The 16500-nt window shown below is 36.0% G+C and overlaps 1 protein-coding gene across 6 annotated transcripts in view; it reads right to left on the bottom strand.

Moving 5' to 3' along the window:
• The window catches only part of MED13 (mediator complex subunit 13), a 113125-nt gene that overhangs the window by 53690 nt on the left and 42935 nt on the right, over positions 1–16500 (bottom strand). For all 6 annotated transcript variants that reach the window (XM_036269169.1, XM_036269170.1, XM_036269171.1 and 3 more), the window contains one exon: positions 9457–10140. In XM_036269169.1, coding sequence (XP_036125062.1) covers positions 9457–10140 — 684 coding nt within the window. The remainder of the gene's footprint in view (positions 1–9456; positions 10141–16500) is intronic.

The following is a 16500-nucleotide window of genomic DNA, read 5'->3' as shown; positions in this document are numbered from 1 at the left end:
CCAAATATAAAACTACAAAGATAATTTCAATCAGATATAAAGCTAAATACAGACAAACTGGAAGAGGATTAGTTACAGCCATGAACAGGAAGCTTTGCAAAGTCCAAAGCAAACTGAAATTACTTTTATATTATTCATTAATTTTATCTTCTTCCTTTTACTATGACAACAGTAACATATGATCCTGAAATGTAGTTGTAGAGAATTTAACATGGCTTGTAGCAGTGTACGTTTCTATGCCTTTATTCAATAAAAATTGTTCTGGACAGGTATGACAATATTTTAAGACTGACAATTCTAGGAGGAAATAAGCTATATGAGGAAATGTTTAGGAACAAATAAATTTATAATAAATCTCAAAAGTCCTCTATTTTTTTCAGTAGTACCTTTTCCAGTACCATCTCCAATATTCAGAATCAATCCTTAAACTGAGTTAAAACTATAACTTTATTGCATTAAAATAGGAAGTCAAATTAGGAAGTCTTAATTAAAAGAAAAGATTTAGCCTGGCCAGTGTGGCTCAGTGGTTGAACGTCGACCCATGCATGTCGATTCCTGGTGAAGGCACAGGCCCAGGTTGTGGGCCAAATCCCCAGTAGGGGCAGGCAGGAGGCAGCCAATAGATGTTCTCTCTCATTGATGTTTCTATCTCCCTCCCTCTCCCTTCCTCTCTCTCTAAAAAATAAACAAAGAAAAAAATTTTAAAAAAAATAATAAAAGATTTTAAAATACAGTAAGTCAAAACAAGTTTATTTCTTCATCAACTTCTATTAAACAAAGTAATTAGAAACTATTTTTAGCAATCAAGTAATGCATTCTATAACTATATACATATAATACAAATCTAGTATATCACTAATACAACATAGCAGCTACTTCTATTGATGAACATTATGGTTAAGATATCCTGAGGTAGCCTTACTACCGAACAAGATACGGTAAGAACTATGCTCACGTACAGTTCTTCCTTTGCTCAGGGTTTAGAAAGGTTTCCCTCTGAATCAGAATAGTAGACTATTTTAAGTCATCACAAATTCTACTAAAACTAGCGCTAAACCCTTGAACAAATAAATTTTTAAAAAAACAACCACATGTTTCTTGGCAGAAATTGTGTTATCTTTAAAACTTATTAAGTCTTAAGCCACTATTTTGGAATAAACACTATAATTAACTAATAGAGAAACTAAAAATAATTAGAAGCAAAAAGAAAATAAAAATATTTGCCACAGATGTGTATATCTGTGCTCTACCCCATCTCTCTCTCATTCAACTAAATTTTAACAAATTAGAAAAGGAATTTTGGCTTTAAGTAGCTACTGAAAAATGTGACATTAACTGCTGCTCATGGATGCCTAAGAATAAGGGAGGTGCTTAGAAATGATGAATTCTGTAACCTGGTACTAGTTGAGCAGCCATCACCTTTGAAAACGGATTAGAAAAATCAAGAGTATTGCTTTCTTTCGTCTATCCGCCTGTTACCATAATAGTGCCACTTTTTATATTTTTTTTTATTGATTGATTTTAGAGAAAGAGGATGGGAGAGGCAGAGATAGAAACATTGACGATAGAGAACATCAATTGGCCGCCTCCTGTATGCCCCTCATTGGGATTCGGGCCCACAACCTGGGAATGTGCCCTGACTGGAACTAGAACTGGCGACCTCTTGGTGCATGGGGCCATGCTCAACCACTGAGCCACACCGGCCGGGCAATAGTGCCACCTTTTAAAAACAGTCAATGAAAAACTTCATTTAGTTATACCACATGAAAATTGAGTTTTCACTTAACATAAATAAAACAAAAGTCTAAAATTCTTCTCCATCATTTTCTCAACAGGTATACACCTGTAAAGTCAACTATGATAAAGAAACTATTTTTTAAATTTCTACTGATGCATTCTTGCCCCTCTTTGCATTCTATATCTACTCTAACTGGGTTAATAGTTTCCTCTTTTAAGCTTCAGACACATGATCACAACTGCCTGATGAAATCTATCTAAGCAGATACCTCAAAATGAATGAACAGTTTTACAATGTATATCCATTATATGCACATAGTTAAAAGTCATATAGTACACAAAGGCATAGTTGAACTGTATAAATTTTCCAATTCCTCCTTCAAATAACAATGGAATAACTGTTCATATTACCTAGTTAAGATGGGAGGGGATTATGCATATACTATCATATATGTACACATATACTAATAGACCTTATTCCTAAAATTTATAATCTAACCAAAGATCTTCCCTTATTAGCCTATACATATTTCCTTTGTTTTTTTAAGTGAATATGTCATCATTATTTAGCCAGACATTCCTTATTTTAAAAGACCTTACTTTCATAAGGTATATCAATAGTTACTTAAAGATACTTCTAGTTTTAAAAAAATCATAAAAATTAAGTTTAAGATTTGGTCTAAAAGTGGATAAATGGCTAGTAGAGAAGCCTTCAAATCTGTTCTTCTACTAGCTGTAAAATTCTTTGGTCTACTTCACAACATCTATAAATTCGATACATCCCTACTATCTCTAATTTCCTAGTGAAGGTCCTGTATTATCTTATTTCTGAGCTATTCAATTAGATGTCAAAACTGATCTCCTTTCATACATACATATCCCTTCATTTTAAACAATCTTTCAATAATATTACTTGGTTAATATTTCTAAAATCCTTATTGTCCAAAACCCTGTTATTTCATTTGTCTCAAAGAACTTGCAACAGTGCCCCTATCAAATTAAGGATAATATATAAGTTTATAAACAATATTTTGCCACCCCACCTCATAGCTCTACTCAACTTTCCAGGTCTCATTTTTCATCATGACACACCAAACTACTCAAAGTAACACCCTATAGTCTATCCATACCATATCGCATAATGCTTCTGAATCTCTATAAATGGAATTAAATTACTCCCACTCTGACTCTGCATCACTATTGTATTTTATATATATCTCTGGACCACAGGCCTACGCTCTAACCACTGAGCCAAACTGGCCAGGGCTAAATCTCTATCAAAAAATTTAATGTTATTTTCCATTAGATTGCAATTTCATTTAGGACCAGGACTAAATTTACATACCCCAACAGTGCCTTACAACATCTTGCATATTAGAGAAACTTCAGTTTTTCAAAACTGATGAAATATACCTTTGAGGAATATAAATTTAAAAGATAATCTTCCTAACAAAAAGAAAAATGTAGGAGTTGCAACAGCCCTCTAACTTCATTAAAATTAACTGCTATACACTTAAATACACTTTCAAAATTTAAACTTTGAAAAAAGATAATAGAAATGTACAAATGGGCAACATGAATCCAAAATTTATTTATATAAAACAAACTAGGCTTCTGAATGGATTACTCTATGACTAGAAAAGTGTTTGATCATATTACATCTACAGAATGCTTCTATAGAGAATTTAAAATTGTTTAAATGCCATCAAGAGCATAATCATAATTTATAGATTTTAATGACAAAGAACATCATCCAATTTTGTCAACTGACTTTGCTGTATCTATAGGGAGATCACTGATCCTCATAAAATCCTATCTCAAGTAATATATTAGCAGGTACCTGAATTACTAAATTATTCAAACAAGATACTTTTATTTTTAATTAATTATATATTTATTTATTTTTAATTGATTTGAGAGACAGAGGAAGGGAGAAACATCGATGAGAAAGAAACATTGATCGGCTGCCTCCTGCAAGCCCCTTACTGGGAATGGAGCCCACAACCGGGGCATGTGCCCTGACTAGGAATCAAACCGGCAACCTTTCAGTGCGCATAGGACGATGCTCGACCAACTGAGCCACACCAGCCGGGGCCCAAAAAGATATTTTAACTATGGGGGGAAACTCTTTTGTTTTAACATAATACAAACACTGAAGACCATGTCAGATATACTGTGGTTTGTGGGGAGGAGATGGACCAAAATAGTATGGGGGATTCTCCCTAGTGAAATTGTGAAACTAAATAATAAACATGTTTAGCCTACCTAATTTAGTAACTTATTCTAGAGTTCAAATTTCTTTATAAGTTATTCATGATATTAAAGCACCTCAATACTATTAACATTTGGGTTAGATAATTTTTTGTTGGGGGGGGTTGTCCTATATACTATAGAATGCTTAGCAACATCCCTGGCCTCGAACTACCAGATGGTAGTAGCACACCCCAACAGATGTGACAACCAAAAATGTCTCCAGACATTGCCAAATGTCACCTGGGATGTGAGTGGGTAGGGATAAGAAATTGTCCCAACTGAGAACTACTTCCATAGAATAACTCTAAGAAAAGGACAGATTCAGATAATTAAAACATAAAATCAAAAAGCTTCTGGCCTGGCCAAGTAGCTCAGTTGGTTAGAGCGTCGTCCCAATACACCAAGGTTGCAGGTTTGATCCCCAGTCAGGGTACATACAAAAATCAACCAATGACGGTGTAAGTACGTGAAACAACAATTCAGTGTTTCTCTCTCTCTGCCCCTCCCTTCCCTCATCTCTCTCTAAAAATCAGTAAAACATAAATAAATGTTTCAATTTTTAAAAAAAACTTCTAACCTTTTAAGTATGGAACATTGTATTCCATAAATACTTCTAAGTGCATATGGCAGCTAAGCTTCTGATGGTTGATTTCTTGTGATATTTACTATATTCTAATTGGCTACTACAATACAAAAACAAGGATTATATCTAAAAGTGAACTGTGACATAAAACACATTTTAGTAGTATAACCAAAACAATACTCACATGAGACATAAAATTTAAAAAACCCTTTTATTCAGTCTTTTCTTTTTTTATGAGGCAGAAAAAATGGTGACTAGGAACAAATAGAAGCATGTTATTTTCTTCATTTACACCATTCTACTCTGCATGCTACTTTTCTATATTATGCTTCTCACTCTTATTCAGTGATAAAAATATCAAATAATTTTAGAATAGATTCTAAGGTTAGGCTGTATTAACTTCTCAGAGACCTTCATTTCACTTACAGATGCTCATGAACACAAGCAGCCAATACACTTAAAAGTTATGGCTAGAATTCTTGGATCTTATAAATATAATGTGCCTTCACTCTTAATAGTAAAACTGAAAATACTCATGTCACTAGATTTTAACATATACTATATAATAAAATATAACCTAAAATAAAAAAAAAATAAAAAAACAAGTTTTAAAATCATAAAGTAATTGATAGCCATACATACTGTCATTTCATTCATCCAAACATTTGCTGAATGTCTACTATGTGCCTAGGATTATTCTAGGATGTGTGTGTTTGTTTATGCTAGAGGAACACAGCAATAAACCAGACAGAGTCCTTGCCCTCATAGAGCTTACATTCTAATAGGGAAAAGACCATTAGAAAATGCATAATATAATTTCAGATAATGATATATAGAGAGAGAAAATGAAAGCAGTGTACAGGATAGGCAGTGATCTGGAGAGTGAGAAGAGTATGTTATAGTTTAGATAGAATGGTCAGGGAAATACTGCCTGAGAAGGTAATGTTTGAGCAGGATTGAATAAGAAAGGGTAAGCTGCTCCCCCATCTGTAATGCAATTCTAAAGGCCATGAGAAATGAGCTTGGCTTTTTAAGGGCATGGCAAGAAAGCTGTTGTGGCTAAATCAGAAAGCAAATAGAAGAGTAGTAAATAAAAAGGAAAAACTAGTTAAGTAGGAGGCTATGTAGAATCTTACAAATAAGGGAAAACAGTTTGGATTTAATTTTAAGAATAAAAGGAAACTATCGAAGGGTTTTAAGCAAATCAGTAACATAATATTTAACTTACAATGATCATTCTGACTGCTGTGTAGAAAATAAATGTAGAGAAGTACACTAATAAGTAGATCAACAGTAGTTTCCGGCAAGAGTTGAGGCTAACTTAGAATTTTATCTTCATCCAGCACAGATAATTTAAGAACTTTTCAGACTTGTTTCCAAGACATGATTTGCTTTCATGAGACCTATTCACTAACTACTGAAACTAAATAAGCTAGCTGTCTTCCATGACCCTAAGGGTATCCTGAGGTCCCTCAATTTCAAATCCAGATTAATTTTAATTAAAAAAAAAATCATACTAAAAAACTTTTAAGATTCAAAGTGCTAGATGAAAAAAAACACACACATACAAAGAGAACAAAAAAAAAGAAAAAGAACAAAAAAACTACAAAGTTTTGCTAGGCAAAGGACACAGATTTGTCTACTAATATAATCATCAAGGAATTTTTTTAAAAAGTAAATCTTGCCCTGGCCGGTTTGGCTCAGCGGTTAGAGCATTGGCTCATGGACTGGAGAGTTCCGGCATCGGTTCCCATTAAGGGCACGCACCTCGGTTGCAGTTTGTCCCCTGCCCCAGTTGGGGTCATGTGGGTGGCAACCACTCTATGTGTCTCTCTCACATCGATGTTTCTCTCTCTCTTCACGATATCTGAAGATAAATGCAAAAGTGTCCTCGGGTGAGGATGAAAAAAAGTAAATCTCTAGTCCTGGGCAGTTTTTCTCAGTGGTTAGAGCATCGGCCCACGGACTGAAGGGTTGAGGGTTTGTTCCTCAGCCCAGGTCAAGATTGTGTGAGAGGCAACCAATATATGTGTCTCTCTCACATTGGTGTTTCTCTCTTTTTTCCCCTCTCTCTCCCTCCCTTCCACTCTATCTAAAAATCAATGAAAAAATAACCTCGGGTGAGGATTAACAAAAAATAAATAAATAAAAATAAAAACTAAATTTCTAACAGTAGGGATAAATGAGAAAGAGGCTATATATACATGGACCAGCCATTTACTTAGTCTCAGGGAAGCTCAAAATCAATAACACGGCAGAGAAAGTTCATGGCCTAGAATGTACAAGAGGGGGCTATAGGAAAACTACATAAACAACAGGACAGCCCAACTGCTTAGAAAACCAGAGAAAATCTGGACTTATATTTCTAGACAAAAATTAAAAATAAGAGCTGATAAAGGCCCTAGCCGGTTTAGCTCAGCGGTTTGAGCATAGGCCTGAGGATCAAAGGGTCTCAGGTTCACTTCCTGGACAAGGGCATGTACATGGGTTGCAGGTTCCAACCCTGGCCCTGGTCAGGGTCCTGTGGGAGGCAACCAATTGGTGTGTCTCTCTCATATCGATGCTTCTCTCTCTCCCCCCCCCCCTCCCTCCCTACCTCCTTCCCCCTCTATCTAAAAACGAATGGAAAATGTCCTTGGGTGAGGATTAACAACAAAAAAAGCTGAAAATGGAAGAACAGGAAAGGTTCCTCTTATAAGAAAAATGAATACACTGATGAAGACCCAAGATCTAACATCCTCTTCATTCTGAAATTGTAGGTACAAAGCTTTCCCTCCAAAATATTCTCTACTCCATTATCATAAAGCAAAGTACCTGGAACTGATACACTAAACTATGTATTGAATGGATAAGGAAGGCCTGCCAATTAACAAGTCTCTGTACATATACACAAAATTTCCGATAAGCATCTCTATGCCCTCATTCTAAAATGTGAAGAAAACAGCCCTGGTCATTTTGGCTCAGCAGTTAGAGTGTCGGCCCACAGATCGGAGAGTCTTGGGTTCAGTTCCCGCTAAGGGCACATACCTCGGTTGCAGTTTGTCCCCAGTCCCGATTGAGGTCTTGTGGGTGGCAACCACTCAATGTATCTCTCTCACATCAATGTTTCTCTCTCTTCTTCCCTCTCTCCCTCCTGCTCAATCTGAAGATAAATACAAAGATGTCCTCAAGTGAGAATTAAAAATAAAATAAAATGTGAGGAAACAATAACCGTAAGAAATATGGCAGCAATGGTAAAGAAAAAGACCAACATAAGGCAAATAATTCTAATGGGGAAAAAAAAAAATCTCAGGATATTAAGCAAGAAGAAGATGCTATTAACAAAAAGGTAAAAAAGTTCAGGAGAAAAATATGAAAAACTAAATATTAAAACGTCAAGAAAGGTCTAGAAGAAAGTTGAGAAATACCCTCAAAATATAGAGAAAAAAAAGATAGAAAATGAGAGAAAAAGTAAAAGTTGTTCAACATCTGAATTATAGAAGTTCCACAGAAAGTGTGTGTAGGGGGGGAACTGAGATATTATCCATGAAAAAGAGACCTCCCCAGCAAGACAAAAACACTTCAAATCGAACTAACCCTCTTCAACTGCCCAGTATAAAGGACTAAACAAAAGATCACCATACCTTAACATATTCTTGTGCAATTTCCAAATTCTAAACTCAATAGAAGACCTTAAAATCTTTTATTGACAACGGACTTATACAGAAGGAAATGTAATCTTTGCACACTACTTGGCCTTGTATTGATAAACAATTAATGACAATGTTTTGTGGGTTGATTTTAACCTTTTAGAAAAATCTACAGATAAAACTGCAAAAGACTTATGGGACAGACCAGTGTAATCAGAACAACTATAAAAAGTAAAGAGAGACCTAAAAAAAAGCCTAGTTCTGCCCAAGGTATGCCAGATACAAAGTGGACAAAGATGGCAAACCATAGAATGAAGGAAGACAGCTGTAGTACATACAGTTAATATGAGATTAATAGCCAGAATATGCAAAAAATAAATCGGGGGGTGGGGGGGATGGACTAAAAACAATGAGATGCAATATGGGTAATTCACAGAAGAGGAAACCTAAATGTCCAATATACATTTTAAGTAATGCTTAACCTCACTAGAAGTCTAGAAAACACGTATCATGACAATAAGATGCCATACTGAATACGATTAGCCAAATTAAAAGTCTCATAATACCAAATATGGCAGAAAATGTACAGCAATAGCCAATGTCATATTCTGCTGGTTGATGAAGGTGTAAACTGGTATAACTGAAGAAGCAACTTGGCAACAACTCTCTAATATGGAAATACTCCATGGCCCAGCAATTTCACTTTAAAATGTATTCCCTAGAGAAATTCTTACACAAGTGTACAAGGAAATGTATACAAAAAGTTCACTACCACATCCTTTGCAATTGTGAAAAATTGAAAATAACTAATATGACCATCTTCAAGAGAGTAGATGGTATATTCAAAACGAAATAATACTGCAGAGCAATTAAAATGAATTAAGTATAGCTACAAATATAAAAACATGTACAGAAATGATAACTACCAAATTAAGGACAGTGGAAGGAAGAATGGAGGAAGAAAAACAGTACATAGGAGTTCTAATTATACATAAAATCCTTAGGTTGGTTGATCGACCAACTTAAATCTTTAAGTTGGTTGATGGATAAATGTTAATATTTTTCTCCACTTTTTACTGACTAAAGTATTTCATAATAAAGTTGTTCCCTGAGGAAAGAACACAGTAAAAATAATACTCAAAGGATTTATTAATGAAAATCCTACCCTGAAACCATTCTGGAGTCCTAGTATTAAGAACTTACATCATTTTTCCACCCTTAGATTGTAATAGTGACTATTAAAAAAATACATACTCTGTAACTGATGTTACACTTTCCTGTCCAAAAGGTCCAACTGGATCATCCTTGAATTTATCACTTGGAAGTTGAGGTGGTAAAAACTCTACATCTTTTTTCTTTGGGACCTTGTAATACTTCCAGGCTACATTAGCTTCATCTTCTTCCAAGTTTACTGCTGTACCAACATATATTGTAGGTTCTACAGCTTCTTGGAATTGAGCTGGGAAAGACTGGGATAAACTGTCTATCCTATCTTCCATTGGTTTAGAAGGAACCAAGGGATCCGGTGTTGGCATTTGATAGAAATGCTGACTCTGAGGAGTTGAAGGTGTTTTAGTCACTCCTTCATCAACCACATCACATGGGTGAGGACTAAGTGGGGGTGGTTGAGGTGAAGTTGCCATTTCAGTGCCATGTATCTGAGGAGTCTTTGCTACATCATTAGTTCGGATGTTTGAAAATCTCACTTGACTGTCTGGAGCAGATATCACAAGTCTTTGGCTGGCTGAATCTGGGTCCATGACAACATCATCACTAATAGATACACGATGATGAAAAGGAGTCAGGGGGCGTTTCTGTGGTTTTTCACTCTTTTCCTGCTTTTCATTGGTCTTGTGCTTAGGAAGTACTTGTTGTTGCTGACTTAAAGATAATGCCTGTCCTTGCTGTCCAGGATTTCTTGGTTTAAGATTTTTGTGCCTGAAAAAAAAAAAAGGTTAATATTTATAGTATCACAGTATAACAAATCAACAACACTAGACACTTCAGATATGTTTTTTACATAGAAAAAATACTTTGTTCAGTGACCTAAAACAAAGAGCATGCAGAGTTATAAAAGCCAATTCTTTCATGCTCATTTAATAGATATGTGATCAGATAGCCAAAGATGGTTTGCTTTATATAATTTAAGTATCTTAGTATCTGAACAAATACAGAGATAGGATTCTACTTATTTTAAGATATAAAGTATAAAAAGTCCTGAAATGTATTCATTTATGAATGTACCTGATATTTCAGTTAGTACTTATAAATCAATGGCTTAGTTAAACCCAGTCATCATCTACAATTCTACAGCAACTAGCTAGAAAACCTATTCTACTGAACTGAAATTACAACAGTCTGCATAGTGCTGCAATTGACTGATTGATGGGCTCCACTCTACCTACCTTCCTTCTCCCAAAGCTTACCACTACAGAAAGAATCAGCTCACTGGAAAAATAAAATTCCTAAAAGAAATTTTTCCTCATAATATGAAGCAATTCTAAACTGAAGAACTTAAAACTATACATCTAAAAGTCTAATAATTTTGTTCACAGTTAAATATTTCTTTCAGTGTAGTAAAAATACTGTGCACTTTTAGATTTTCAAACTCAACTGATATTGATATATATAAAAATACTTTTTTAATGAAAAGACTAGAAAAAATGTGGAGAAACAGAGTTTAAAATACAGTATTCATTAGGTCTTTTCAGTTTTCTTTTAAAATTCATTTTATTAACGGTTTTGTTATTTCACAGATAGCCAGAAGGAGTGATTAAAAAGCAATGGCAGGCACTGCTGCTTTGGCTCAGCTGTTAGATAGAGCGTTGGCCCAAGGACCAAAGAGCTGCAGGTTCGATTCCAGTCAAGGGCATATACCTTGGATGCGGGTTCGATCCCCAGCCCTGGTCAGGGTGATGTGGGAGGCAACCAATCAATATGTCTCTCACTTCGATGTCTCTCTCTCTCTCTCTTTCTCTCTCTCTCTCTTTTTCTCTCTGTCTCTCTCCCTTCCTCCCTCCCTCCCACTACTATCTAAAAAAAAATCAATAAAAAAAATCCTCAGGTGAGGATTTAACAAAAGCCGTGGCAGGCACTTTTTTGAAGAGCCATATCTATTAATGGAACATACTGAGACACCCTTTTGTACAGAACACAGGACATCTTATTGTGCAAGGGGCAAGAGGGCTGAAAAGTTATTTTAAAAAAGTGTGGTTATGTCAAAAGATCACAGGAGAGCCCTGGCCAATTTGTCTCAGCAGTTAGGGTATTGGCCCGTGGACCAAGGAGTCACAGGTTCAATTCCGGTCAAAGGCACATACCTTGGCTGCAGTACATCCTCGGCCCTTGACGGGGTCGTGCGGGAGGCAACCAGTCAACATGTTCCTCTCACATGGATGTTTCTCTCTCTCTCTCTCTCTCTCTCTCTCTCTCTCTCTTGCCCTCCCTCCCACTCTATCTGAAGAGAAACAGAAAATTATCCTCGGTTGAGGATTTAAAAAAAAGAAAAGATCACAGGAGAAATCAATCCACCATCACCCTGACACCAAAATCAAAGACATTATAAAAACAGGAAATCACAGAACATCCCTCAAGAACACAGATATTAATCATTAATAAAATACTAGGATTCCAGTAATATATAAATATGACCAAATATGACCAAATGGGATGTCCTAGAATGTAAGGTATAACATTCAAGAGATAAAAATAAATATTATTCATCACATTAGCAGAATAAAAGAGAAAACCATATAATTATCTCAATAAATATAGAAAAACATTACAAAATTCAACGCCTATTCACAAAAAAGATTCCAGTAAGCAAGGAATAGAACTTCATCTAATCAAGAACATCAAAAAACTACAACATCATACTTGATGATGGAAGGCTAAATAATTTCTCCCTAAGACTGGGAACAAAGCAAGAATATTAACTTTTTTATCCTCACCCATCGCATGTTTATTGATTTTAGAGAGAGGAAGGGAGAAAGAAAAATATCAATTGGTTGCATCTCCCATACACACCCTGACAGTGTATCGAACCTGCAACCTTTTGGTTACAGGACGATGCTCCAACTGAGCCACCTGGCCAGGGCAAGAGTTTTAACTCTTTAACATTTCTATTCAACAAATTTACTGAAAGTTTTAGCTAACACAAATAGGTCAAGAAAAAGAGATTAGAGATGTCAAAGGAAGAAGAAAAATATCTTTATTCATAGTACACATGATCAGAAACTTACAATGAGATGTCAGGCTGATCATTACCTTTTCAATTTTAATATTCAAAGTGCGACAACCAGACATGTGTCTCTTCTGATGTGACACAATACAAACCACCAAAACACTACCTATTAAGTATTCTCATAAAAATAACAAAACCTAAATCTAATCAAGCCTCTAGGATCAGCATTGTCTAGCAGAATTTTGTGATAATGGAAATGTTCTGTATGTGGCTACTGATGACTTGAAATGTGGCTGGGCAACTGAGTAACTAAATGTTTCTTTCTTTCTTTCTTTTTTTTAATCCTCACTGGAGGACATTTTTTTCCATTTTCTGTTCAGATAGAGTGGGAGGGAGAGAGAGGAAGAGAGAGAGAGAGAGAAACATCGACATGAAAGGGACACATCGAGTGGCTCCCACCCGCACGACCAACCAGAGCTGGGGACAAACTGCAACCGAGGCACACGCCCTTAGCAGGAACCAAACCCGGGTCTCTAGGGACCAGAGGCCGCCGCTCTAACCACTGAGCCAAACAGGCCAGGGCTCATTTTGTAAATCTAATTATTTTAAATTTAAATAGCCACTAGTGGTTACTAATAATATAGCTACTAACATTGAACAACACAGCTCTAGAGCTACCTTCTTCCATTTACAGAAATGCAAGAGATAAAATAAATTAAATGGCATTAAAAGAACAAGTTAAAAATACATGACAAATTAAGAAATCCAGAATGTGAGACAGTCTACAGGACAACTGACCTAATTTCTCCAACCAAGTCAACATCATAAAAAGGGGGTAGGAAATTACAAGAGAGACCTAGAAGATGTATACAATCAAATGTATACTCCTCATTTGGACCCTAGTCAAACAAACCAATTAAGACATTTCTGAGACAAATTTGTAGAGAGTATCATATCATGCCAAGAAAATAGTGTCCTTTTTGTTAGGTGTTATAATGGAATTATAATTATATGAGAAAATGTTAACATTTTCAAAAGTAGAAATGAAATGACATTTAAGATTTGCTTCTAAAATCTTCAGCAAGAGTGCAGTCTAAAGTACTGGCCAAATAAAGTACTGTATCTCCATCATATTATGGAGAGTACTATGAACTTAAAAGAAAAAAGTAAGTGCATCTATATATGTGCTAACATGGAAAGATACCCAGGGTTAACTGTTTATCAAGAAAAGCAAGTCACAGGCCCTGGCTTGGTAGTTCAGTTGGTTAGAGCATCGTTCCAACACACCAAGGTTGTGAGTTCGAACCCTGAAAAGGGCACACATGAGAATCAACTGATGAATTCATAAATAAGTGGAACAACAGCCCTGGCTCATTTGGCCCAGCGGTTAGAGCGTTGGCGCGAGAACCAGAGTTGAGAGTGGTGCAGGAGGTAACCAATCAATGTGTCTCTCTCACACCCTCCCCCTCCCACTCTATCTGAAGATAAATGGAAAAATATCCTCAGATGAAGACTGAAAAAAAGAACAAGTGGAACAACAAATAGTTATCTCTCTCTCCCCACTCCCTCCCTTCTTCCCCTTTCCTCCTTCTCTCTAAAGTCAATAAATAAGCCCAGCCGGTGTGGCTCAGTGGCTGAGCATTGACCCATGCACCAAGAGGTCACAAGTTCAATTCCTGGTCAGGGCACATGCCCAGGTTATGGGCCAAATTCCAACTGAGGGGCATGCAGGAGGCAACCAATCGATGTTCTCTCACATCGATGCTTCTATCTCTCTCCTTTCCTCTCACTTTAAAAAAAAATCAATAAAGAAAAAAAATATTTAAAAAATAAAATCAATAAATAAAAAAATTTTTTAAAGTTACAAAACAGTATACATAGCTAATTTCATTTGTGTGAAAGAAAGCAGGTAGGCAGATCTACATACATACACAGGAGGAGAAACACAGTTTTTGTTATTCATATGCATTATTTAAATTTTTTTTTTTTTTTTTTTTTTTTTATCCTCACCCGAGGACATTTTTCCATTTTTTGTTCAGGTAGAGTGGGAGGGAGAGAGAGGAACAGAGAGAGAGAGAAACATCGATGCAAAAGGAACACATAGAGTGGCTGCCACCCGCACGACCAACCAGGGCCGGGGACAAACTGCAACCGAGGTACGTGCCCTTAGCGGGAACCGAACCCGGGTCTCTCCAGACCGCAGGCCGACGCTCTAACCGCTGAGCCAAACCGGCCAGGGCCATTATTTAAATTTTTTAAGTAGTATTCTAAAAAAATTTTAATAAATGAATTAACTGGTCATTAAAAAACAACTAGCAGGCCCTGGCTGGTTTGGCTCAGCAGTCAGAGCATCAGCCCATGAACCAAAAGGTGACGGGTTAAACTCCCTGTCAAGGGCATGTACCTGGGTTGCAGGTTCCATCCCTGGCCCAGTCAGGGTCATGCAACCGGTCAATGTGTCCCTCACATGGATGTTTTTCTCTCTATCTCTATCTCTATCTATCCCTTACCACCACCCCTTCCACTCTATCTATAAATCAATGGAAAAATATCCTCAGGTGAGGGTTAACAAAACAAACAAACAAAAAAAGAACAACTAGCAAGTCCTATTCAATGTAGGAATAATCCCTTCTGACCACCTCTCTTTGATACTTGCAGTGATGAGGACCACATTACCTTATAAGAAAATGCATCCCATTGTCAAATAGCTCCCATTGTTATAAAATAATTTACTTTTAATAGAAACTTGCCTTTTCTATACCTTCCAGTCATTAGTCCTATTTCTAATCCTATTTCTAAAGCTGTTCTGTCCAACAATAGTATCCACAAGTCACATGTGGCTACTAGGCACACAAAATGTGATTAGTCCAAATTGAGATGTGCTGTAAGTGTAAAATATATACAAGTTTCGAAGACATGTTATAAAAAAAAAAGCCAAATATCTCATTAATGTTCTATGTTGACTATATGTCAAAATAATCATTTTAGATAAATCAAGTTTAATAAAATATAATTAAAACTTTTTAAATCTTCAGTAAGAGAAGGGGACTAGATGAAGCAAATACAGCAAGTAAATATGAATGGTTGATATACAAGAGTTCACTATCCCATTTGCTTACTTTTGTGTGCATATTTGAAATTTTTCAGGATGGAACAAGGTAGAACTAAAACACTAAAAAAAAAGAAAATGACATAGAAAATAACGAGAGCAAGGTTAAAGTGTTCCAAGATCCTTGCTAGTTTCATAGAAACATTGATTAACTTTAGGCTTTAAGAAAAGAAAACAGTAAATGTTTAATTCAATTAACAGAATTAAAATAGAATATCTAACTTCTAACTGCAGAAGAAAGGAAAAAAAGAAAGACAGTAAGTTATTAGCAGCAGGCAAGGGAAGAAAAACAAAGGGAAAAAAAAAAAAACAGAAAACAGGTAAGAATATCATTTATCAATTATTCAAATATTTTAGTGTCTACTATAAAAGTTCACAAAGTATGTGGCCCATGGACTCTTTCAAAAATTCTACAGGGTTCAGTCATTTTTCAAGTATCAAGATATTATTTGCGCTCTGGCCAGTTTGGCTCAGCGGTTAGAGCGTCGGCCTGCGGTCCGGAGAGACCCGGGTTCGGTTCCCGCTAAGGGCACATACTTCGGTTGCAGTTTGTCCCCGGCCCTGGTTGGTCGTGCGGGTGGCAGCCACTCGATGTGTCCCTTCACGTCGATGTTTCTCTCTCTCTCTCCTTACTCTCTCTCCCTCCCACTCTATCTGTACAAAAAATAGAAAAATATCCTCGGGTGAGGATAAAAAACAAAAAACAAAAAAAAACAACAAAAAAAAGATATTATTTGCCTTTTTCATTATGTTGATATTTACAATGATTGTAGAAAAGCAATGCACAATAAAACTGCTGCCACCAAACATGAAGCAAGGCAGTGGTACTAACTAGTAGTAGTAGTAGTCATTGTTTTGTTTACCACCACACACTGATTTTTTTTCACTGCCTGTTTTACTTAAAATTGTCCTTCATGAAGACATTAAAAATGATTGATTTTTATTAAATCTCGATCCTTGTATACAGTTTTTTATATTCTACATAAAGAAGTATACATAGGCATCT

The sequence above is a fragment of the Molossus molossus genome, unplaced genomic scaffold, assembly GCF_014108415.1.
Source record: "Molossus molossus isolate mMolMol1 unplaced genomic scaffold, mMolMol1.p scaffold_m16_p_19, whole genome shotgun sequence".
NCBI classification, from domain to species: Eukaryota; Metazoa; Chordata; class Mammalia; order Chiroptera; family Molossidae; genus Molossus; species Molossus molossus.
The sequence above is the reverse complement of the archived record's forward strand: the minus strand, read 5'-3'. Positions and strand labels throughout refer to the sequence as shown.